Raw genomic sequence first — 26,457 nt, forward strand, 5'->3', positions numbered from 1 at the left:
CAGTTTAGTGAACGCAGCTTCGGCTGCGTCAGACCACCTGAACGTAGTTCTGGGGGAGGTCAAGGCAGTCAGAGGTGCGACTAGTTGGCTGAAGTTGCGAATAAAACGCCGGTAGAAGTTGGCGAACCCCAGAAACCTCTGCAGGGCCTTGCGGGAATCTGGGTTTGGCCATTCCACCATAGCCTTAATCTTCTCAGGGTCCATACGCATTCCTTCAGACGACACAATGTAACCTAAGAACCGCTGGGGAGTTGGACAGTCCGAACGGCATGACCAAGTATTCAAAATGCCCCCTGGGGGTGTTAAAAGCAGTTTTCCACTCATCCCCCTCCCTAATGCGAACCAAATGATAAGCGTTACGCAAATCCAATTTTGTGAAGATGGACGCTCCCTGTAATCTCTCGAAGGCTGAAGACATCAACGGCAAAGGATAAGTATTCTTTACCGTGATGTTGTTCAGCCCCCGGTAGTCAATACAAGGTCGCAGAGAGCCGTCCTTCTTCCCCACAAAAAAGAACCCCGCCCCCGCTGGAGAAGAGGAAGGACGGATGAACTTGGTTGCTAGAGAATCAGAAATGTATTTCTCCATAGCCTCTCTCTCCGGAATACGGAGAGCATATAACTTGCCTTTAGGCGGAGACTTACCTGGCAGTAAATCTATAGCACAGTCGTAGGGACGATGCGGAGGTAGAGAAGCAGCACGAGACTTACTGAACACTTCCTTCAGGTCCAGGTACTCCATGGGCACGTTAGATAGATCCCCCGCTTCCTCCTGTAACACAGACATAGGCACAGACGAACAAGCAGACACAAGACAAGACTTATGACACTCCTTGCTCCACTCCAACACGGATCTGTGATGCCAGTCTACTCGGGGATTGTGTTGGATGAGCCAAGGGTGTCCCAGGACAACAGGTGACAGGGGTGAGTCCATAATATAAAATGAAATAGTCTCGAAATGGTTGCCAGAGGTAATGAGGGTGACGTCTTCAGTGGAAAGGGAGATGGTGGGTAGTTCTTGTCCGGTGAGTGCGTGAACAGCGATCTTGTGAGTGAGTGGTTTGCAGGGAATCTGAAACTTTTGAGCAAAACTGTAGTCCATAAAATTACCTTCGGCGCATGAATCCAGTAGTGCGTGACAGTCGTGCTGGTGGACTGACCATCTTAGTCTTACCGGGAGAAGGGTGGAGGTAGATGTCACAGCTGATGAGGTCTTCCTGGCGGAGATCCCACCCGATAGTAGCCTCAAGTTTACTACCGGGCTGGGCCTTTTACTGGGCAGTTGTGGGCAAAATGTCCTGATCCTCCACAATAGAGACAAAGGCCCTGGGACCTCCGCCTCTCCCTCTCCTCCCGGGAAAGCCGAGCTCGACCCACCTGCATGGGCTCCGGATCGTAGTTGGGGCTGACCACGTCCCTGCCACTGGACCGAGGAACATCGATACCTACGAAGGTACGGGTGGACTGGGCTCAACGTTCGACCCTGGACAAACGAGCGTCCACCCGCAGAGCCAGGTCTATCAGTCCATTAAGGGTGGTGGGTAGGTCCAGGGCGTAAATCTCCTTCTGGACGTGATCAGCCAGCCCATGCAGGAACATGTCCCACTGCGCCTCCTCATTCCAGCCGCACTCCGCCGCCAAGGTCCGGAACTCTATCGAAAAATCAGAAACAGATCTTCCCCCCTGTCGCAGCTCTGCCAGAGTTCGGGCTGCCTCACGACCCGAAGCAGCCCGGTCAAACACCTTCCTCATCTCGGCGGCGAGGGTCTGGAACGAGGCGCAGCATGGGTTTTGGTTTTCCCACACCGCCGTCCCCCATAAAGCCGCTCACCCAGTCAGCAGGGTTAGTGTGAAGGCTACTTTGGCTTGTTCTGTGTGAAACGTGCGAGGTTGCAGTGCGAAGTGCATGGAACATCGGGTGATGAATGCTCTGCAATAATTAGGATCTCCTCCATAAGCCTCGGGTACAGGTAGGCGTGCTTCTGACTGGGATGGGTTGTCTGGTGGTGTGGGGGGAACGGCCGGTGTGGGCGGCGCAGTGGGAACATGCAGGTGTTGGAGCTGCCGGGTGAGCTCGGACACCTGCGTCACTAAGGCTTGCACTGCGCGACCCGTGTCGCCGATCTCTCTTTCCTGGGCGTCCATTCGCCGAATGCTGTGGTGGATAAAATCCTCTAATGAAGACGGTGATGCGCTCGCTGCTTCCATTTGACGGTCAGATCGTTCTGTCATGTCTGCTGCAAGGAATACTGGAAGCAAAAGCGAGTTACTCTTTTATTTAAGAAACTAGTCAGAATAACACGAGAACAACACAGTGCAGCCGATGGTGAGTGACGCAGGGACTTAGATGATCAGGATCCGTGGTAGGGTGCAGTGAAGAGGTGAAGACAGCGAAGACTCAAACCCACACGACACGATGACAAAGACGATGATGGTGAAGACGACGAAGAACTGGAACATCAGGCAGGACAGGATACAGGAACACCAACACCGAGGACATCAAGACAAACGATCTGACAATGATGAGGAAACAGTGGTAAGAATATATAGGGTGATGAGATTGCGTACAGCTGGTGATGAAAAGATGATCAGCTGGAGCGGATCAGGAGTGCCAATCATTCACGCCCACACGCAAGTGCAATCATACAACAACATAAACACGAGACTAGAAGAGACCAGAAAATACATCTACCGTGACACATAATCTCCCAAATCGCCATTATCACGGTAGCAATCAAAAGGTGCCGTTGACACCTGATGGAACATTAATAAAATGACATCAATTTATAGAATGGGTAAGGGAGGAATCGTGTGAGACGGTCATTGAACACATGACAAGACACATGAGGTAATGAAAAAGTTTAGTAAAGTTACTTTAATTTGAAAAATCAAACAAATGCTTCTGTACAATGTGCTGTGCAACAACAGAAGAAAATATGTGTAAACAAGTGCAAACAAAAAGTAAACGAGTGCAAACAAAAAGTAAACAAGTTTAAAGTGCTGTGTCCAAAAACACTAGTGGTTGGATCATGGCACAGGGTCGCGGCGACTACTCAACACCTGCACCAGCTGACTGAGTGTGCCGAGGAAGGCCTGATTGAAGCTTGCAGACTGCTCCATGTGTTGCCGAGCTATTTCAGCCTCATGCCGCCTTGCCTCGCGGGCATCCTCCAGCATCATTTCGAAGCACCGGTCACGGCGGTCCTCCATCCTCTCCAGCCACTCCTGCTGCCTCTCATCAGCTGCCTGCATCTCAACCAGGGACGCAACAACATACTGTTGCCCCCTTTTCCTCTTGCCTGGAATGCAAAAGAGACAGGAATGTTGATTGTTTATAGAGGCATTTTTATCCTTGTGATTAGAGACAACTACAGTACTACAATACAATGTCCAGATTATACTGCTGTATATAATCTGTATAATACCGTAGTAATAATAATAATAATAATAATGTTACAGTTTTTCTCAGTCGCTTTGTTACATTTCTCACATCACTATTTACATTTGCACAACAGTTAGTTCAACCTCACAACATTTAGTCATTTGTGCACATCATAGTAGCAGTTTCTCATTCCTTCCAACAAATTGCAAATGCTTTTGGACATGCATCAATTTCTTTCATACAACTCTCTGCTGTTTTATAACATTATAATTTGCTTAGGTCATGTCAGTCAAAATAACTATACTTGTTAATGCTGAATAGTCATTCCATACAAAACTAATAGTCCTCATTTCATTGCTTGAGTCATCACATACAAAAATGTTGAAATCGTTGTCAAAATCTGTCAAGCAAATTTTACATTTTTTATCTTTTTTTTCCTGAAAATGTCTCCTAAATTGAACATTTTCTCTCAGGTGAACCTATGTGGCCGGACAGAGAGGAACGTCTGGATGTGCATGAATGATTCACAGTACTATGTATGTTGTATGTTTAGTTCCAATATGTATTGCAATATTGTTTACAGATGTGCACAGCTCTACCCAAAGTTTTACGTTTGTTGTAAATAAGGGTATATTTTTTTCTTTTGCACAATGCTGTGAACAAATTTGAATTGCAAAGAGCATATGCAGTAAAAATGTGAAACATACATATTCAGTGTCTTGTACTCAGTTACCTCACTAAATACAGTAATGTGTAACTTTACTATAGTTTTCCAATGGCTGTGCAAATAGTATATAGTGCTGTCTTGAGCATTTTCAGGTAGTGTCACCAAGATCTGACTTTTTTGCATTGGAAAACATTTACAGAGTAAACTGTCATAATGAAAACATGACAAAGCCATTTGACTATCTTGCTCATAAACAATGGTGTCAAGACTTTTCATCTTGATGACACTGACACTTTCATTGACATGAATACTTGCTTTTGAGGAAAGAGCTATCCATTTTGAGCAAGTGACACGCTTTTGCAGGTTATCAACTAGGTTTTGCAGTTTGCACTAATTGTTTTGAGAACTGCATTAACTGTTGTGCAAATGTAAATAGTGATGTGAGAAAGTCACCAAAGCGACTGAGAAAAACTGTAATAATATGTTCAGTCAGTGTGTAACTTTTTTCACTCTGGTGTTCATGTCTTACCGATGGTTATACGCCGAGGTTCACTTGAAGTTGATGGAGCAGATTCTGGTGGTGGTGTCGGTGTTGATGTCCTGGCAGGCGAACTTGAGCTTTCAATGGTGGACATCTCGTCAAGACCCTCTATTTCCTCCTGACAGCTAGGATCCTCAACTGAAAAGTTACACAAGTCAGGTTAATTACACAAACTGCAACAATATGGTTCGAGATAACAAATTTAGAAAACACAAGGTAGTAGGACTGAACGGGTAGCCAATTACAGCAGTGGACAGTAACAAAGCATTTTTACTTTGTTAATGTACATAAGTACATTTTTAAAGTATCTATAATTTTATCAGAGTAACTTTTACTGCACTACATTCCAAAGCATAACATTGTACGTTTTACCCCACAACATTGCTGTACTGTTTAAGCCCACTGAATGAGGACATATTTTCACATCTCTCTCCGATATTTCATAATTTTCAGACTGAGCTCTAACCTTAAGCTCTATCATTAGACCCATCTCTCTTTAATATCTATTTAGTAGAATATGTTTGGTAGTAATAGTAAATAGTTATATTTTATTAGGGTAACTTATCTGTACAAGTAACATTACTGGACATGTACTCCGTTCACCACTGGCTAATAAACTAGTGTTTTGCTAGCTTGCATATTATTTTTTGATACCACACTGGCTGGCAAACAACCAACCAACAAACAACCAACAGGCTTGAGAACTTACCGGCAGGCTCCATCATCGACTCCAGCAACGAGGTGGCCGTATCGATGCCAACTTCTCTTCCCAAACTCGCCGGTCTGTGTCCGTAGTAGGGGTTGAACGACTTCAGATTTTTTTAAGTCGACTGTTATGACATCAAAGTCGAGTCGACTAGTCGCTGACGTCATTCATAAAAACACAAGAGATGGGACTGCTTTGCAACTGGCCACAATTTGCAATTTATTAACAGAAAATTATTCAGATGCTGACAGACAGCTCATAACGGGGCCGTTTACACCTGGTCACTCCATGCGTTTTTTTACTGATCCGATTTATCAAAACGATTCCATTTACACCTGGTCACACAAATATGTTTTCACAAAACGGACATAAATCCGATCTTCAATCCCCGCGCTATATGCAGATTTAACGGAGTTCACGTCACAGAAAGCAACAGTAATGAGCTGCATTTTATTGATCATCAGCTAATTTCACAATCAAAGACCACGATAAGAGAGAGCGGCAACAGACCTGGCTTGATGAATGATGCTCAGCTTCTCATCTGCAGAGATGTGTGTTGCCATAGCTTCATCTATAATGAATATAACATGACATATAGCCTATAACACGCTCTCACATGTTTATTTTTAGCATTGTTGGGAGGAGTCCAAATTTACATATATGGTTTCAACAACCAGATGCATTTACCTTGTCCAGTTTCGTCTGGAATGCGGCCCAGACCTCCTCCTGAAGTGGTTTGAGTGATCGGATTTAAAGGGCACCTATTATGCAAATTCACATAAATGAATTTACATATTTGAACATAAATGTGTGTTGGCAGTATGTGAGCGAAACCACCCTAGAATGATAAAAATCCACCCAGTGTTTTTTTTACAATCTCAATAAATCATAAGCACTGTCTCAGAACAAGCTGTTCTAAGATTCGGCTCAGTGTGACGTAGAATTGAGCAAGCCCCACCGACGTGGTTTGATTGACACTGTGGTTTTGGCATACACCCCCCCCTCGGAGATCTGTACATCATCCTGCATTGTTTCAGCGACAGCCGGTGTTCTGAAGATTTGTGCTGCCTTGTCGAAAATGTCTCCTAAGAAACATAACTGTTCTGTTGTGGGATGTAATAATGTTCATAGTAGTTTTCACTTACTTCCGACATCAGAGCCACTTAAAACGCAGTGTATGGATTTTATTTAGGAAGGAAGGGCGCCACTTAAACTTCCAAACAGTGGCGTCATGCCCATTCAGAATGAGGGGGCACGTGCCCCCTCAGATTTTTCCTCCCTGATTATTTTTTGTCACAACTTTATTCCTATTATGCTCCATAATTACCAGAGCCTAACGACTCAAATGTATTCTTCTGGATATGTAATAAATCCGCCCCTTTTTCCTAATATGGTGTGTCTGTGTATATCAAATTTATAGCGCTACGCGCTTAGCGCTCTAGAATCTTTGCTGTGTATGTTCAAACAACTCACTCGTCTCGCACGTTGAGCTGGCAATGTTTTACAGATGGTCTTGAAGTGGTAAGTGGGCAAAGCAACAAATCGGCATTGAATTAGTTATCGGATGATATTAAAAGGTAGTGGGATTATTTGTGGTTGACCTGGAAATTTGAATTTGATCAAAAAGTTATGGATTTGATATTAGCTGCGAATTCAGAGCAATAACTTAAGTTGTGTCAGTGTAACGTTATCGATAGCTAGCCTAGTCTAACCGTAAACTAGTTGTCAAACTTCTTTCAATGTCCTTCATCACATATTACAGTTTTTCTCAATTGCTTTGGCTCAGTTCTCAAATGTTTTTTTTATTTCCCAAAACATTAAGTTCAGATCTCTGAACAATTCGCTTCTTCCTCACATCAGATTGGAATTTCTTATTGATTTGAGCAAATTGCAAATGCTTTGGCACATGTGTGCAAAGAGTACATACAACTGTCTACAGTTTGGACAACAAATAATTGCATATGGCTTGTTGATCAAAACTGATGACTCGATTCTCACTTACACTGTCAAACACTTCAGAACTTCTCAGACATTTTTTATTGTGTAAGCCGTCACATTCAAAACTATCTATTCAATTAACATAATTAGTATACATGAATGTATATTCCAAAATATATCTGACATTGACATTGTTTGTAATGTTTGCTAAATTGGCACATGACCTCTAATTGCATTCGCCATCTAATTGCAAATTACCTCTAATATGAATCAACCATTTAACCATTACACCAATCAACTTTGGGAGTATATATATATATATATATATATATATATATATATATATATATATATATATATATATATATATATATATATTGCCCACAGCACAATCACTGCTGTAGAAGTTTTTGAGAATGGAGGACGTTCACAACCCTGAACTGCAGCAACATGCTCATGGAAGAGCAATTGGAAGGCGTGTAAGAATACGTGGTGGTGGTAGAGGAAGAAATAATCGAGGAAGAGGTGGAAATAGAAGAGTCAGAGTCTCTGATGAAATCAGAGCCACACTTGTGGATATATATATATATATATATATATATATATAATGACACACACACACACACACACACATGCGCGCGCGCGCGCCAGAGTCGCCATTGGCAATGTTAGCATCCTTACACAAATATGAAATGTAAAGTGATTCTTGTTACTCTTGTCAGTTACTTACCGTAACATGTACAGTAAATACACTTGTATTGTGTATATACACATGAAGTACAAAAATAAACACTGTAAAAATACAAATGTTCATACACTTTTTTTTCTACATACTATTGACTTTTCTCAACAAATATGAGACTTGTTTACAGTAAATCCTTAAATTTCATGGTTGACTGTTGTGGTGAAAAAACAACTAAACATTTTGACCAGTGTGGGTCACACAATGACAAAAATACTTTAGATTTTGGTGGCCTTGGCCAAATTATTGACACAATAACTAGGTTTTGAAGCATGAATTAAATGTTTTGGGTGAGTAACTACATTTTGCAGACATGCTATAAAGTTTTGAAGTTCCTGCAAACAGTTGTGACATTTGCACTCACAGTTTAGAGAATGTTAATACTGTTTCGAAAAATGTGCCAAAGCAATTGAGAAAAACTGTAATATTAAAATAACTTAATTTCAGAGCACCACAAACTCAGACCTCAGCACCTTTATGTACCTTTAATGTAAGATCGTTCTTAGGTCACATACCAATTTAAAATCATAACATAAAAACTGCAATGGTACTGTTTTTAAAATCATGTGTAGTAAGTGTACAGTAAGTGTGTGTATAAACATGCTTTAATGAAGTAGACTTCAAAAGCTTTTGAATTTGAGCTTACAGTTCTTTCATCAACCTGTCTTTTACATAAACTTACAAAATAGATATTTTAACTTAGTCCTCAGATAGAGTAGGGTTGCTGCTAGCTCCGTAAAGGTATTTCTGTCCCTCCCAAACTGCATTGAAATTGTTATGTTTAGCAGCCAGAATTAACAAATTTTCAGGGGGAGAAACCCCCTGACCCCTCCTAACATAATCCATATCACCCGTCAGAAAACAATTGCAACGTCTCAGATTGTGCCCCCCCCCAGAATTTTGGCTTGCATGACGCCCCTGCTTCCAAAATACATTTATGTTTGCGCGAATCATTTTCTGACCGATTGTTTTGTGAACGAGGGTCAATTCAAAGCAAGTCTTGCTTCAAAGTTAATCCTCAAGTTTGGATCGTTGCCTACTGTTCGTGATCCAACGTCACCTCTAGTAGAAGTAAGTGTATTTTATGATTTTTTAGCAAATAGTCATTTCAGTCGATGTCAGCCAATTCAACAACAAATGCGTCTAAAGTTGTTGTCGTCGTCGTAGGATGTCTGTGTAATAATTTAAACCTTGTCTGTACACTGAAAAAAGTGATTTTGAAGAGTGGTAAATACAATCTGTGGAAACCATATAAAATGTACATGATTATTGCAGCCAGCCAACGAATTCTAAAGTAATGGGTAAATTCTACATATGCTACCCATTCGTCAACAGTAAGAACCATCACATGGAAAAATGCAGTAAAATATACCCCCTAACCGTGAGTTTTTTTGCTTTAAATTGCGCATGCGTCAGCCCGCGTTTTTGAGTGAGTGTGGGCGACGCTTGAGTGTGGGCGACGCTGGATCCTCTCTCTGGCTGCCATCGAACAGCAGAAGTGAAGGTAAGCTACTTACATAGGAGTGCTGTATATATTTTTAATTATGAGATATGAGCACTTCACTTGTAACTTATTCGGCTTTCGTTTGTTTAACATGCCTTTACTTGAAATTAAAGTTTGAATCTGTCGCTGGCGTCACCATGGCCCGGGACACATCAAGCCGACGGTCGGCCGTTGGGCAACGTGTTCAAAGTTACTATCAGAGAAACTTATAGTGACCCTTATGTATTAATTTATTTCAGGAGTTATGCAATAAAAAACAATCGATGCCTTTAATATGAATTACGCGCGTCATCCGCTCCCATTCAAAAATAACTATTTTGTCGTCATGACAGAGCTCGACCTAACAACGTCCCTCAGTGCTTTCAGCTACTTCATGCAGATTCGGAGAAATATTTATAGATTATCATAGGTTTATGTCATATTTCTGTATAGAGGAATTATATTTATTGAATATAGCCAAAATGGGCCGATTTAATCATAAGAGCGCTGGATACTCAGATGTAGTGTGTTTTCAATACACACTGGCAGCCGGGGGCGCCATGTGCACATTATTATACTCCATATATATCACGAAGAAGACACATTACATGTGACACCTGAAACCACCTGACCAGTGACCACAACAAAGTTTCCAAAGATCGCTGAATACATGCAGATAAGGATGTTTTGGACACAATAAACATGTTTGCAACGATTTATGATGTATTTGTGTTCTTCCAGCCATGCAGATATCTTCATAATATTTATAATGTAATGCTAATGATATAATCTTTATCATCGTCCAGAATACTATTAAATACTATATTTCATGTCCGATTTTTTATCTGAAGCCAAATCAGATCACAGAAGGTTATTTAAAACACTCAACTTGCATTATAAAGTAATTTTGGAGCAAAAACATGGTTTTAATCTCATAAATTGATGTGTGCTAAGCTAACATTCTACCTAACCCTCAGAATGCACCTGCCATCTAAGTTAGCTGTTATTTTTATGTTTTTTTTTAAATAGGAATGTTTACTGAAATGTTTCTTTTTTAGTTTACAGTTGATAGCCTACAGTTTCAACTGAAGTGAAAACGGATAAAAGAAATTAGGGATTATGACAGCGTGAATAGCCCTTCATTAGTAGGCTTATAATGCAATTATAATGCAGACAAAAGAAATGCATATTTCGAGCCATAACCAGAGGCTGAGGTGTGAATGTGTGCAGGGGAGACTGAGACTGAATGGGGCTCGTTTGCACCTCAAAACAATAGAGACACTAGACTGAAAATATACTTAGATGATGAAAATATACTTAGATGATGACAATAAACATATGTTTGCATTTTAGAGTCTAATCAAAATAAAGTCATGGAAATGATCTTTAAAAATATGTAACTGCATAAAGAGTTTTAGACCTATCATCTTCAAATTTTAAATATAACATGGTCAGACATGTGGCTTTAGCTGCAGTGCATTTCTAGATTGGTACAAGGCCAACTTCAATTTTATTTAAATTAAGATAACTCATGCAAAAAACAAAAAAAAAAAACTTTGAAGATATGTATAACTATTTTTTTCATTATGGCAATCATTTATTCTAAATTTACAGCAAACTGCAAAGTGTCAGCTTTAAAATGAGATCATAATTGTGCTTATGGTGCAAAGGGTTTATGAACCCTTTGCTGTTTTAGTGTGGGTTCCCCATTTCTGGGGATTTTTCAAAAGTGGGCTTGAAGCTTAATAGGTTAATAAATGTTTTCATAATTTTTTAATATGTTCTATGAAGCACATTACATCTATGAAGCTAATTATATGAAGCCTAAATATTATTATATGTAATTGCAATGCCTTTATTTAAGTCAGTACACAGTCTGTTATTTCTGCATGACCGGCTCTTGTCAGAAAGACAGACTGCCCAGAACAGAGGAGCACTGATAAACGAACATATTTCCCCAATTAATCACCGGTCTGCAAATAGCCGCCTGGTTCTTTTAAACGTCTGGGGTTATAATCCATTTTGCGTATTAAACACCCACCCGAATAACCAAAAGGGGTGATTATTTGCATTATATGGAGGTAAACCCAAAATCATCTGTGCAAAATCTAACCCAGGTACATGTCTGATAATTTGTTTTGTGTAATTTTGGTTTTTATTTCTGTTGCAGGCAGATTCTGTGTATGTGAACACTCACTATTTGCCCTCTCTTCAGTTCCTCTTGTCTGTCCTCCACAAGCAGAGACTCACTGATAGACCACTGTTACCAGTTCTAGTGTTGACACATCAATCCACGTCCCCAGCACAAGTGTATCCTTTACAGGTATGCAAGTTTTCCAAATAAAATAAATCACATTGTCCTTAAAAGTATAGTTACCTTATGTTGTAATGTCTGTCTGTGTTCCCCCGGTCTTTGTGCTTTTGGTTCAGTCCTGTTCAGTTTTCCCGCTCCTCGTTTGTGTTCATGTATACCACGCCCCCTTGTTATCTTGTTTAGCTTGTTTGGCCTTGTATTTAAGCCCTGTGTTTCAGTCCAGTCTTTGTGAGTTCTTAATAATGTTGTACTTGTACCTTGATGTTGGTGGTTCTGTTCCTGAGTCTTGTGCCCTAGCCAGAGTCTTTATGTAGTTTGAGTCTATTAAATAAAGTGTGCTGCAATTGGATCCTGCTTCCTCCTTGCTTCCACCTCATCGTGACAGAAGAACTCACCGCCAATGGATCCAGCAGTTGTTAGCAACCAGGTACTAAGAAGATTTCTAGCCTCTATGTTTCAGGATGGCCAGCGGATCGAGAAGTATGTGAGGGACTTTTTGAACTGCTGCCATCTGGGATCGCTGAATGACATTGAGCTCATGGACCTGTTCTGGAGCGGGCTGGATGCGGATATCGCGCAACTGATGCCGGATGATTATACCGGTTGGACCCTAGAGGGATATATTGACCTGGCCCTTTACTTGGGGGGTTCGGCATCTACGGTGGGCTTGGCTGATGAAGCACCCTGCCAGTTCACAGTATCCCTGGAGCCTATCCACGTCCCGCCTGTCCAGCCAGAGCCCGTCCAGCCAGAGCCCGTCCAGCCAGAGCCCGTCCAGCCAGAGCCCGTCCAGCCAGAGCCCGTCCAGCCAGAGCCCGTCCAGCCAGAGCCCGTCCAGCCAGAGCCCGTCCAGCCAGAGACCGTCCAGCCAGAGACCGTCCAGCCAGAGACCGTCCAGCCAGAGACCGTCCAGCCAGAGACCGTCCAGCCAGAGACCGTCCAGCCAGAGACCGTCCAGCCAGAGACCGTCCAGCCAGAGACCGTCCAGCCAGAGACCGTCCAGCCAGAGACCGTCCAGCCAGAGACCGTCCAGCCAGAGACCGTCCAGCCAGAGACCGTCCAGCCAGAGACCGTTCTCGTCACGTCTTCCCAGTCAGAGACTGATCACGCCACGCATGCGCCGCCTGAGCCCTCAGTGACCGCAACACTGGCCATTATGGCCACAGCCATGTGGTGTGTGTGGGCTACGCACACACTTGAGCCGGTGTCCGCTGATCCTGCGCCAGAGCCCGCTGATCCTGCGCCAGAGCCCGCTGATCCTGCGCCAGAGCCCGCTGATCCTGCGCCAGAGCCCGCTGATCCTGCGCCAGAGCCCGCAGATCCTGCGCCAGAGCCCGCTGATCCTGCACCAGAGCCCGCTGATCCTGCGCCAGTCCTGTTCAGCCCAGAGTTTCCTTCACCGCTGGTCCTGCCCAGCCTAAAGCCCTCTTCACCGCTGGTTCTGCCTCTTTCTCCTGAGCCGGTGCCTTCTCCAGGCTACGACCCCGTAGCTACCCCCAAGAATTTTTTGGGGGGGGGCAGTAGGCCACCACCATGGCCACCCGAAGGGTCCTCTCCAGCATGGCCGCCCGAAGGGTCTTCACCGCCGTGGCCGCCCGAAGGGTCTTCACCGCCGTGGCCGCCCGAAGGGTCTTCACCGCCGTGGCCGCCCGAAAGGTCTTCACCGCCGTGGCCGCCCGAAAGGTCTTCACCGCCGTGGCCGCCCGAAGGGTCTTCACCGCCGTGGCCGCCCGAAGGGTCTTCACCGCCGTGGCCGCCCGAAGGGTCTTCACCGCCGTGGCCGCCCGAAGGGTCTTCACCGCCGTGGCCGCCCGAAAGGTCTTCACCGCCGTGGCCGCCCGAAGGGTCTTCACCGCCGTGGCCGCCCGAGGGGTCTTCACCGCCGTGGCCGCCCGAAGGGTCTTCACCGCCGTGGCCGCCCGAGGGGTCTTCACCGCCGTGGCCGCCCGAGGGGTCTTCACCGCCCTGGACGCCCGAGGGTCCGACAGCTCCGCCCTGGACGCCCGAAGGGTCTGCTCCGCCCAGGACGCCCGAGGGTCCGACAGCTCCGCCCTGGACGCCCGAGGGTCCGACAGCTCCGCCCTGGACGCCCGAGGGTCCGACAGCTCCGCCCTGGACGCCCGAGGGTCCGACAGCTTCGCCCTGGATGCCCGAGGGTCCACAGCCTGCTCCGCCCTGGTCACGCCCTCAGCCTGCTCCGCCGTGGCCTCGCCCTCAGCCTGCTCCGTCGTGGACACGCCCACAGCCTGCTCCGCCCTGGCAGTCTGTTCGTCCAGCTCCGCCCATGTTCCATGGCCCAGGTCCGCCATCGCAAGACCCCGGTCCCGTTCCCTGCACGGACCTGGCCCGCCATCCCTCCCCCGGGACCGCCTCCGCTCCACCACCCTCCCGAACTATGTCTCTAGTTTTGATGGGCGTCGGGAGCCGCCCATAGAGGGGGGGCTATGTTGTAATGTCTGTCTGTGTTCCCCCGGTCTTTGTGCTTTTGGTTCAGTCCTGTTCAGTTTTCCCGCTCCTCGTTTGTGTTCATGTATACCACGCCCCCTTGTTATCTTGTTTAGCTTGTTTGGCCTTGTATTTAAGCCCTGTGTTTCAGTCCAGTCTTTGTGAGTTCTTAATAATGTTGTTGTTGTACCTTGATGTTGGTGGTTCTGTTCCTTAGTCTTGTGCCCTAGCCAGTGTCTTTATGTAGTTTGAGTTTATTAAATAAAGTGTGCTGCAATTGGATCCTGCTTCCTCCTTGCTTCCACCTCATCGTGACACCTTAACTAAAGTCCTCAGTTATGGGAAAATGAACTGGAAATGCAAGTTGTGCAAATTCACAACATCAAAAAGATTGGACCTGCTGAAACACAGCAGACTAATACATGAGCATTTAGGTCGAGTCCACTCCATACCCTGCCTCTATGCAGGTTGTCCTTGCACAGTCAAGACATGGGGTGCATTAAGGACACATTTGTCAAGGCATCATTCTCAGTCAACCCAGCCAGGAAACATCATTTCGTTTACATGCATTGTCTGTAATTCATGCTCTTTTGACAATGAGAGGAATTTTTTTGAACATCTTGGTGGCCATCTAAAAAAGTTTGAAACTGTGACATGTGTTTTTGAGGGTTGTGATTATAAGACCAACAAATATACAACATTCCACAGCCACAAGAGTAGAAAACACAACCCACATTTGTTGGAAGATTTCAAGACTAATGTTCTTTATCAACACCAAAACAACGCGGATGAAGAAAGTGATTTTGTTGAGGATGAAAACGACTGTGGCTTAGTCCTTGAGGAGGATGAGGACTTAAACAAAATTATTACTAAAAGAGTGGGGTTGCTCCTCCTGAAAATGGAGAACATTTTTAATGTCTCAAATTCATGCATTAATGAACTAGTAGAGGAATTTCATTTCCTTACAGCGTCTGCATCTGGCCCCGTCATTAAAGAGATCATTCTGAGTACTTTGAGAAAACATGGCTGTACATTTGAAGACTCAGTGATATCAGAACTGGTCAAAGACCTTTGCCAGCTAAGCCCTGTCTGTGCTGCTTTACGAGTGGATGGGCCTTTCAGCAGTAAGTTCAGGAGAGAGCAATTTAGTAAGGAGCATCTCTCATCGATTGAACCAGTTGAGTACATACTTGATAGTACAGAGAAAAAATCATTTCAGTACATACCAATCCTCCCATTATTATCTCAACTTGTGAACAACAACCACATTCAAAACACAATATTACAAAACAAAAAGCCATCTGATGCCTCTTCTGGATACAAATCGTTTAATGATGGGTCATTACTAAGAGAAAACAGCTTTTTATGTGAGGATGAACTTAAACTCCCACTCATATTATATATAGATGACTTTGAGATATGCAACCCTCTGGGAACATCCCGCAAGAAGCATAAAGTCACAGCAGTGTACTGGGTGTTCGCAGACATACATGCCACATTGAGATCTAGACTGACTTCCATTTACTTAACCATTTTGTGCAAGGCAAATGATGTCAACCAGTATGGCTATGCAAAGGTTTTGGACCCACTCCTCAGAGATTTGAAGTCCTTTGAAGATGAAGGTATTTTTGTTTCAAGTCTGGGCAAAGTGGTCAAGGGCACTGTACTTGCTGTAGTCGCTGACAATCTTGGTGCTCACTCAATAGGTGGCTTTGTTGAAAGCTTTTCAGCTTCACATTTCTGTCGCTTTTGCATTGGAGAAAGGTCACAGATCCAGGAGCATGAAGTAGGAGAAGGACTGTTTCCTCCACGGACTAAGTCCAACTATGCCATGCATGTCAAAGCAGCACTGTCTGATCCAGCAGAAGGTCACCACTGCGGAGTTAAAAGACAGTGTCCCATCTCAGACAGACTCAGTAACTTTCATGCTATATCAGGTTATCCCCCTGATGCTTTGCATGATTTGCTCGAAGGTTTTGTACCTGTGGAAATATCACTCTGTCTTGATGTGTTAATCAGAAAGAAATACATCTCCCGTCAGGAGCTCAACCATTCCATACGTTGCTTTCCTTACAAATGGAGTGACAAAAGAAACTGTCCACAATCCATTGCCCCTCATTTCAAATTACGAAAAAGCGTAGGAGGTAACGCACACGAAAACTGGTGTTTGTTGAGAATGATGCCACTCATGATTGGTGACAAAGTCCCAGAAGATGAGCCTGCTTGGGAGGTTTTGATGACCCTTAAAGATGTTGTGGAGCTTGTCATGGCTCCTCTCCACACAGATGAGACAATAGGATACATGCAAAGAAAGATCTCAGAACACCGTTACAGATATTTTGAAGTGTTCCCAGAGGAGAAAGTTTGACCAAAACACCACTTTCTCGAGCATTATCCATGGCTTACAACTGTTTACGGGCCACTGGTACATTTCTGGACTATGCGGTTTGAAGCCAAACATCGATTCTTTAAAAGGATTGTGAGGCAGACTGGGTGTTTTAGAAACATTCTCATGACAATGGCAAGAAAACACCAATCAATGATTGCGTATCATACCAACAATTGCAACAACCAAAGGCCAGCACTGTCAGTGTCCCAGAGGACTCTTTTGGCAGTTGATGTTCTTAAAGATGGCATTAAGTAGTCCTTCGCAAGGAAGTTCCCTGGGGAAGAGTTTGTGAACATGACAAATAAAGCAACCATTTTAGGCACAGACTATAATATTGGCATGATGCTGCCGTTTGGCTCAACAGGAGGCCTACCTGACTTTGGAGAAATCCAGCAAATAATCCTTGTGCGTGAAACTCCTGTCTTTGTTCTGAAATTGCTTAGTGGTTGGTATTGTGAACACCTGAGGAGTTTCAAAGTAGAGCCAACAGGAGAGACAGAAATCCTTAAACATTCTGAATTAAAAGAAACTTACCCCTTGGCTGCATACATTACAGCAGATGGCCGTATGGTGACCCTTAAACACTTCATTTGCACATCAGAGTAAGTGTAATGGGTTGATTTTATTTATATTGTCATATCAAATATGTGTCCACTTTTATATTGAAAGTAGATATTGAAACAATTACTTAGCTGTATGGCCAGGAATCCTGTCTTATTTATTTATTGTAATGTTTATTTAACAGGGACGATTACCACAGAAAATGAGAAAATGTGATGCATACTTACACTCCTCTCTTCTCCTCCTTTCCTCATCTACCTCTTCTTAAAATAATAATGACAATCAAAGATTATTTATTGAAATTTACACTGAACTAAATATCTGTTTATTGCTTTGGCAGAAGAATATTGAAGCAAACCTATGCAAGTAAGCTCATCAACTATTAATAACCTGTCTCAATTTCTTTTCTTTCTCTGTCTCTACAGCTGAGGAAACACACACCAAACAACAATGGCGGTCCATTTAAGAGTCATTTTAGAAGAACACAACATTCAAAAGCTGAAACTTCCAACAGGAATTCCAAATACAGTGGAGGAACTTGTTTCCATAGTTACTGAAACTTTTCAATTGCATGGTGAAATTGGACTACTATACCTAGACAAACACTTTGACAGTGAGTTTTTCAGTGTCACCTCAACTGCTGACTTGTATGACAAGGCCACTGTTAAAGTGATCCTAAAAGAGCCAACGATAACCCTTGACCTACACCCAGTACTTGAATCATCTACAATGAGTTCAGTGAGCACCTATCCTGCAAGTACTACTGAAACGGACATCTGCCCTGCAGATCATGATGCATCCTCAGAGGTGTCAAACTACGCATCGTCAAGTTCCAGTGACACCATTACTCTCCCTGATTCATGTCGCTCTGCTGCATGGCCAGTGCCATTCCAAGTACCGGAGTTTTCCCGAGACCTAGAACTCATCCTCGCAGAGGCAAACAACTCATATGATGCTACTGGAAGACACTTCATGGATGCTAGTGTTAAATCAGCAATAATGCAAGAGCTTGCAAAAGTAATTTTTTCTTACACTGCTTACCCAACCAATGAGCAAATCCTCTCAGTGGCTGAAGCCTTGGTTTCTAAGTTTCCGTGTCTTAGGGAGCCGGGATCATTTGCAGGCTTATATGGCTGGCAGCAGCGCATAAAAAACAAGATGCACAATTACCGTGCCAAGCTAAGATCTCGAAAATATTCTTACCCGGAAATTGAAATCAACAAGCGCTGTGATTGCTAGAACCGCTCCCCGGGTTTCACATGCTCCCTCTGCATGTGTAACTGCGCGTCAAATTGCGCATAATTACGGACAACGACGCAGAGATATAAATGAAAACCAACGCGTAGTCTATAGCGTATAGTCTTCGGCGTAAGTCCGACGCAGAAGTATAAAGCAGCCAAGAGTGAGGTGAAGTGGTCGAGCACAAGGTGCAGCGACAAGCGGGTGCGTTCCTGTGAAACTGTTGCGGTCATGCTCGCCTCACGCACGCGCCCGCGCCCGTTCGTTGCCGAAGTTTAATTGTCTATAACTTTTTATAAAGGACGCGCAGCACAAATCATTAGAAGAGAGACTGATCCTCGGCTCGCTGTAAGTGAGTTTCTAGAATCTAAATAGATATTATCTATAGGTTTTATAGGTACTATCCATAGAGCGCCTGTCATTCACTCGCGGAGCGCAACCCTTTAACTGTTCACCACAGAGAACCTGCCTCTCTCCACTGCTTATTTTGGTGGGTTATTTGCTGGCTGACCAACATCCCACCCCTCCTGTGATCATGGTTTGACTGTAGGCCTATGTGTATTCAGAGCCAGTGAGCAACGGACTTTCAAAATAATAATAAAAAAAAAACTGTGTTAACGTGCGATAAAAAAATTGTCGGCATTAATTAATAAATGCGTTAACGCGATAATAACGCGTTAACTTGCCCAGCCCTAGTTATAATAAATTAATTGTTGGGTATTTTGTGCTGAAACTTCACAAATACATTCTGGGGACACCCGAGACCAATATTACGTCTAGTAAAAAGGGGCATAATAGGTGCCCTTTAAATCCGTCTCGAATGTGTTTCGGAGGGCATTTACACCTGTTTTTTTCACGATCGGATAGCTATTAGATCACAGAAACACATGAAGTGGCCAGGTGTAAACAGCCCGCTGTTTACATCATAATTGAGGATGAAAAGAAAAAAAAAGCTATAAATTCACATCTGCGAGTTAGTGATGCGCAGATAATACAAAATAATATTCCAATTAATTGCGGGTGAATTAGAGATACATCATTTGTTTAAATAAATATATGAAAAAAAATATTTATGTTTTAATGATTTTAAAAAAAGAGACTGAACTCTCATTTACCGGTAAAACAGTGAGCGTGTGTCATGCTTTTACTTTCGTTTTCAACAATATCTAGTTTTAAGTTAGTACAGAATTTCCACACACTTTATGTACCAATCCTGCTTTCTTGCTGCAATGACCCTCTGGGCTCTTCATCTGTTGTCGTCTGCAACGCGGCCATGTTAATATCAAAATTAGCGCAACCATATACTGTAGTGTCACATGACCACGCGACTAGGTGACGTCAAGCTTAAAGCGTCACGGCATCGCAGTAAGGTCGACTATTCTACTAGTCGGTTCAACCCCTAGTCCGTAGATGGTGTCCATCATATCTAACCACTTCCAATTTTTCCTGTGAACACCACTCAGTTTGTTGTGATCTTTCATCTGAAAGATGAATGTGATCTAGTCACTCCGCAGTTTCTTGCCTTTTTATTCGGCACTGCTCGGACGTCTGCTGGAAACCGCTGGCAGCCATCCTCTCAGAAACATGCTGAAAAACCTTTTCGTTTCTCACCATGCCATCGAGTTCCCTTTGCACCATTTCTTCGCCTATGATACCCAGGAAGGTTAGCACCTCCTGGGTCGACCACGGTAATGTTATGCTGCGTGGCGACATTGCTTTGCAACGGTGTTTTAAAAATGGCACCTCTTGTGTTTTCATTCCCCTTGTAGCACGCGCAAGTGACGATTCTCTGTCAACCAATCACCGTTCTGTAGTGAGTCTAGCTCCACCCTTTAGTACCATACCACTGTGCTAGGTACCCCAACGGAAGGGTACCCAAAAAGTGGTACAGTGCGGTTCGGCTTTTTGGTACCATTCACAACTTTTGACAGTGGAAACGCAAATAATTGCGTACCGTACCGAACTGTACTGTACCGTACCGCTCAGTGGAAACCAGCCATAAATTACAGAGGAGCAAGACATTTTAGCTTCCTAAAAAATAGCATTAAAAAAAAACTGATTTGAGCAGCCAATGTGATGATATAATAAGGCTGATATGATTAGATTTCTAGATCTGCTAAGAACTCTCGCTGCTGCATTTTGAATCAACTGAAGCTTGTTAAAGGAGACTACAGGGCATCCAGTCAGTGATGCATTACAATAATCCTGTCTTGAGGTCATGAATGCATGAACTAGCTTTTCTGCATCAGGAACAGAGAACATGTGTCATAACTTAGCAATTTTTATAAGGTGGAAGGATAATGCTCTAGACACATTGGAAATGTGTTTTTGAAAACATAAATTGCTTTCAAGCATGACACCCAGGTCCTTGCCTGTAGAAGATAACAGCACATCACAGTACGAAGATTTTATATAGTACAATCATCTTTATGAGTGTTGGGTTCAGTGAATACCGCTGGTGTGTCAGAATTGATGTATTCTGTGGCCTGGAGCGAGAGCTAGGGTTGTTTTTTCCAATTAAATATATTTTTATTTATATTTTATTTGTCTGACTCTGTTTTAACATTAAAGGCAAAACAGTTTCTGTCATTTTAGTGTGTCTGCGTGAGGTAATCGCAGCTGCTAACACACAAGAGCTCTTGAAATCCCGCCCTCTGAGGCAGCTCATTTGCATTTAAAGGGCCAGGCACAAAACGGTGTGTTTTTGCTAACCCTCAAAAAGTGACAACTTTAACATGCTATATAAAAATATCTGTCGGGTATTTGTGCTAAAACTTCACACACACACTCTGGGGACATCAGAGATTTATTTTACATCTTGTGAAAAGGGCATTTTACCACCCCCTAAATATGCCAGTGACCATTTTTGGAGGGGTCTTTAAAGTGTGATATATATATATATATATATATATATATATATATACAGGGGTTAAAGTGGGCCGGAATGGTCCGGAACTGCGTTCCGGCACCTCAGATAAATGATTAAATAAATAGATTCATTAATCTCAACGAATCTCGCTGGTCCCGAGATGGACCGACTTGCCGTCTAACCTCCCATCCTCCCAACTGAACGCGAGTGATTATAAATGCGTAAAATGCACTCACGGTGGTTGAGCGCGGTAAAGTTAGTTTAATGTTCGATATTTCGCAGGACATTGTTCTCCCTTGCCACTGTTCTATAGGGTCGGCAGTCTTACAAAGACATCAATAGCAGGATTAGTTTTGACATTATGTAACCATTATCTACATTAAATATTAGTTCAAAATCACCGTGCATTAATGCTGCATATTTATACCTGAGAATGCTTTGACGCGCTTCCACAACGCATGCCTAAGGGACCGTCTGCCAATTCCACCAACTGCGTTAAACGTAGCCTATAATTTGTATTATTTAAAATTACTTTTCAAATTCCAAAGCTTGTAGAAGGTTCCTATTGGCAATACTGACCTGGTAGCCTTGAGTAAATTAACTTATCTAAGAAAATGATTCATAAAACTCATCAGTTGAGCCTATGTTTACTTTCTTCACTGACACAGACGAAACTGAAAAGACTATCAGTCAAAGTTCACGTTTAGGAGGGGGAGAAATACGGCAGGATAAGGAGACTGAGAGAAAAAATAAGATTAAGATGAGAGAGCAGGTATTGACAAATAATCTAATGCAAACTGACATGGTTTTAAAGCTATTTATTATACATTTTTTTGGCCTTCAAAAGTCTTAAATTGCACATATGTAGGTCAGAGAAATCAAAATTTTCTCGGGGGAGCATGCCCCCAAACCCCCCTACCTCACATTTAAATGCACATGGCGGTGGGGGGTAATGTGGGCTGATGTGACTACAATGCCAGGGCTCAATTTTTGTCCCAGTGTTCAGCAATTTTAACATAGTATCGCCATCATATCAGTGTTGATGGACCAAAATAAAACCATTAAAATATAAAGTAAATAAGTATTGTGATATGTGGTGCCACAGTCACACTGTTGTCCCCAAAAGTATTGCTATACCACGATACTCAATATGTTGTCCCACGGTGAGTCATTTTTCCCTGTTGCACCTACACAAAATTTGAGGGTTCCCCCACCTACCAAATCCCACTTTAACCACTGTATATATATATATATATATATATATATATATATATATATATATATATATATATATATTAAAATATATATATATATATATAAAATATATATATATATTTTATATGTATATATATATATATATATATATATATAAAAGATAATTCCATGTTTTTTTTATTATATGTATACAGTGTGTATAGACAATTCCTAATAACAATAGGACTTTTTGTACTCTATTAACTTTCTGAAACTGTCCCATTTACCATTGCATAAACCAACAGAGCAAGAGAACAGATACATTAAAAATGTTACATTACAGAATAAAATGTTTCAACAGCTTAATCCTTCCATAATCCTGCTGCGATAGCTCTATCTTAATCAAATGCATGATAGAATGAGAAAAAGTGAAAGAGGATAATGGACGACACCTCATCTTGACCTCACAATACATAAAACCACACATTTCGTATTACCACTTTTCTCTTCTTATTTTTTTCTCCTTTGGAAACATACATATTCTGCTTCACTATTCATTACATTATTTTAAAATACAGCGCAAAGTTAAGCAGCAATATTTAAAGAAAGTGAAGGAAGCATTAAAGGTCCATCCAAAGGGTGAATCAGGCCTGGGTCGTGACCTCACATCTCTGTCTGGGTTGAGCTCTCGGATACCCAAAAGAAAGATATAATTTCATTGGAACAGTGATATTTTACACACTTTTTACTAACATTCTAGACTTACAATACATCTGCCCTTAAGGTCACAGCAGAAATCTGAGATGAATAGTGATGTACATTAGATGTGAAAGCCTGACCAACACCTTCTTGATGAATTCTTTATACTTTCAGGTCACACATACATACACAGACACACATTCATACACATAGGTAAGTCATAACATGTAGAAATTTATTTTAGCTTGGTAAACCCGGGTAGAACTGAATGGATTCTTCCTTGAAATCCAAGCTTTGACAGGAGCACGACCATGAAATTAATGCAGAAAATGGGCTTTGAATGGAGCGGAGCATCTCGTGTAAGCTCGGGAGAGAGAAATGCTGGGAATCTCTAGTCAAACAGACAATCCTCACAGCAGGAGGCAATGAGAGGGGGAAAACGCTCCCACAGTACACTCAACTCACCAGCAGACAGCAAAGGATCAGATCAAACACATGTAAGGACAACACTGACACACACAAGTACTTACACCAATGACTTTTTGATACTTTACAAGATGCACAGTGAAACTTTCAAAACTAACTCTGCATGTCTTAAATAAAGGATAAAGTACTTCACATTTCCAAAAAGGCTAATGAATTTTCATGGTAATGAGGGAATATAAGCTTGCCTTATTACAAGTTCAGAATAGTGTGTGATAGCATAGTCAAAGATTTTCTTAGATAATTTGGCGCTTCAGTGTGCTTTATGCTCCCGAGACACAAATGGCGTTCTTGCTATTTTGCTATTATTAATATTTACTTCAGCTTCACTTAGATTGCCGTTTATTGCATTTTAATACATTCAGTGGGTGGCAGTATAATGTTTTTACTGGGTACTTTGGACTCAGTCCCACAACCAAAGGCCAAATCCAAACTTTCATTATATTCTTGTTCAAAAGTGTACCAAGGTAACTATCGTTTCCAGAAATGTATCACTGATGCAATCTAAGAAAGTGAATGTTTAAAAAAGTGAACTTTTAATTAACATCAACATGCCTGCTTATTACCATGGACCACTTTGAGATTAGATCACCAGAGGATACTAATTAAATAAATTGTACAGTTTTATTATTTATCAATATATTTATATGGTGCACGTCAATCCCTTTTTGTTATGCTCTCTATTTTATTTTAATAACACGGTTGAGTGCGTTTAAAGCTTGGCATGCCTTTATTTTGTATTTTTTATATTTATTCAAATTTAAAATTGTTCAAATTTACTTAGAAGCCATTAAGGTGTCGCACACTTATACGTATAAGATAACATAGAATTACAGTGTGAGGCACAGGGTATTTCTGAAGCTCAGACATTAAAACATGGCACAAGTAAAGCAAAGACCATGAGTTCAGTTTTTGAATATGCAATGAAATGCCTTAAAATGCAAAAAGTTTCCTGCAAAATGCATAAATGTAAAATAAAAGATACAACATTGTTGAATTGCACAGTATAATTGTTTTTTTTATCCTGACTGTGACATCATTGATCTAAAGGCTGTAGCATCAACCTAATAAAAAGCCTTAAGCATTAACGTAAACCATTGATCATATGAGAGCAAAAGGTGCCATTGATTAAATAAAGCCCAGTTTAATATGGGTAAATTTAATTGTTCTGGCCACGCGAACATTTTGTGGCTTTGTAAAACTAGGCTAAATCTGCCTAGAAAGACATTAGAGAGTAATTTGGGAATATGAGCCGGAATAAAGGTCAAATGTGAACAAGGTGAAAGAAGAAACGTTACCTGTATAAGAGCTGCTCATTTATTAGCAGGGATGTTTCTTATGAGGTGCTCAGGCAGTATGGCACACAGGTGCACACAGATATTTAAGCAGTCCCTAATCTTCTTACTTATTTATTCAATAAGACCTGGCAGCCTACATGGTTAACACTCATTACAGTTCTGTTGCCTTATATCCCCCTTCAGCAGCCTCCCTAATCTCCCATTTGCCACGTAGCATTGCGCAGTGTAGCTATGCTAATGAAAGCTGAGTAACGAGAGAGGGCTTAACAATGTCTCAGGTAATATTTCCAAATCATCTGCTTTGTATTGTTTGAAAACTGAGAGCAAATGGTTTTATGGAGACATTTCTCTGTAACGGCCGATTACGTGTCAATCAAGCAGCAATTAAACAATACAATCTTATTAGCTTGTGGTGCACGATGAAATCAACATTCATTTGCAATGGAGTATGGTCATAGCTGTCTGATGTCATTATTTACATGCAGATGAAATAGCGCACAGGGAGCCATCACATTTAATGACAAGCTGGTATACTGTACCTGTGTGGATCAGCCTCATGGAAGTCAAATGGCATTATGTTAAAAGCTGTGACTTGCTATTGAATTTACATTCGTAAATGATCCATTGCAGAACAGAATTGTTGTTTAGCGCTTCTTTGAAATTCACAACAGCTTCCCTTTAAGAATCAAAAGTGTCTTGTCCGAGCCAGCAGCGACAGAATGAAAATGATGAAACACTCGAACCAGCTGAGCAAAAACTCTTCAAAGACAAATACATGTCTGGCTGTGATCCACATTAGTAGGCATGATGCAAGATGATGTGAAGACATGTTTACTGCCTGAGCGCATTAACCTAATTTTTATTCATGTTGGATTCCGACCCACAGAACAATACCAAATTATTTATTTTTCAAACCTTCTTGTCGAATGAGCAACAGCATAAGTCCACCCACTAAAATGAAAATGTCCACAAATTTGATTAAAGAGGTGTCCAACCATAGGAAAACTCGCATCTTTTCCCTTTATCCAAATATTATTAAAATATAATATATAATAAAACAAAAAAATGTTTAAGCATATTACGTGGTTGTGCTTGGAGTCAACAGTTGTATTTGTGATAACGGAATGAAACATGCCAGATTGTGCGGACATCATTCTTGGCCAGGCTGTCATACAAAGAGATTATGAACACATGAAAAAACAAGAGAGAACCAATGGGATACTTATAACTGATTATGTTGCAGTCAATGTACATACATATATATATATAAAAATAAAAAATAAAAATATATATATATATATATATATATGCAAGAGGTCAGAGGGGAATGGGCCGACTGATTCAAGCTGATAGAAGAGCAAATTTGACTGAAATAACCACTCGTTACAACCGAGGTATGCAGCAAAGCATTTGTGAAGCCACAACACGCACAACCTTGAGGCGGGTGGGCTACAACAGCAGAAGACCCCAGCGGGTACAACTCATCTCCACTACAAATAGGAAAAAG

General features: G+C 42.0%; 1 protein-coding gene and 1 long non-coding RNA gene across 2 annotated transcripts; one reads left to right on the top strand and one right to left on the bottom strand.

The window, feature by feature from the left end:
• Window positions 1-2,907: 2,907 nt before the first annotated feature.
• Window positions 2,908-4,776, bottom strand: LOC143757121 (uncharacterized). The gene is made up of 2 exons (XM_077248083.1): window positions 4,579-4,776; window positions 2,908-3,299 (listed from the first exon to the last, which is right to left on the bottom strand). Exons 1-2 carry the CDS (start codon window positions 4,682-4,684, stop codon window positions 3,028-3,030), a joined length of 378 nt encoding a protein of 125 aa, XP_077104198.1. The 5' UTR covers window positions 4,685-4,776; the 3' UTR covers window positions 2,908-3,027.
• Window positions 4,777-9,423: 4,647 nt separating this feature from the next.
• Window positions 9,424-18,384, top strand: LOC143756991 (uncharacterized). The gene is made up of 3 exons (XR_013210368.1): window positions 9,424-9,480; window positions 11,630-11,782; window positions 17,594-18,384. It is a non-coding gene; the product is annotated as an uncharacterized LOC143756991 (long non-coding RNA).
• Window positions 18,385-26,457: the final 8,073 nt, after the last annotated feature.

The sequence above is a fragment of the Siphateles boraxobius genome, unplaced genomic scaffold (genome assembly GCF_051911475.1).
Source record: "Siphateles boraxobius isolate OS27281-9 unplaced genomic scaffold, OSU_SipBor_1 3, whole genome shotgun sequence".
NCBI lineage: Eukaryota > Metazoa > Chordata > Actinopteri > Cypriniformes > Leuciscidae > Siphateles > Siphateles boraxobius.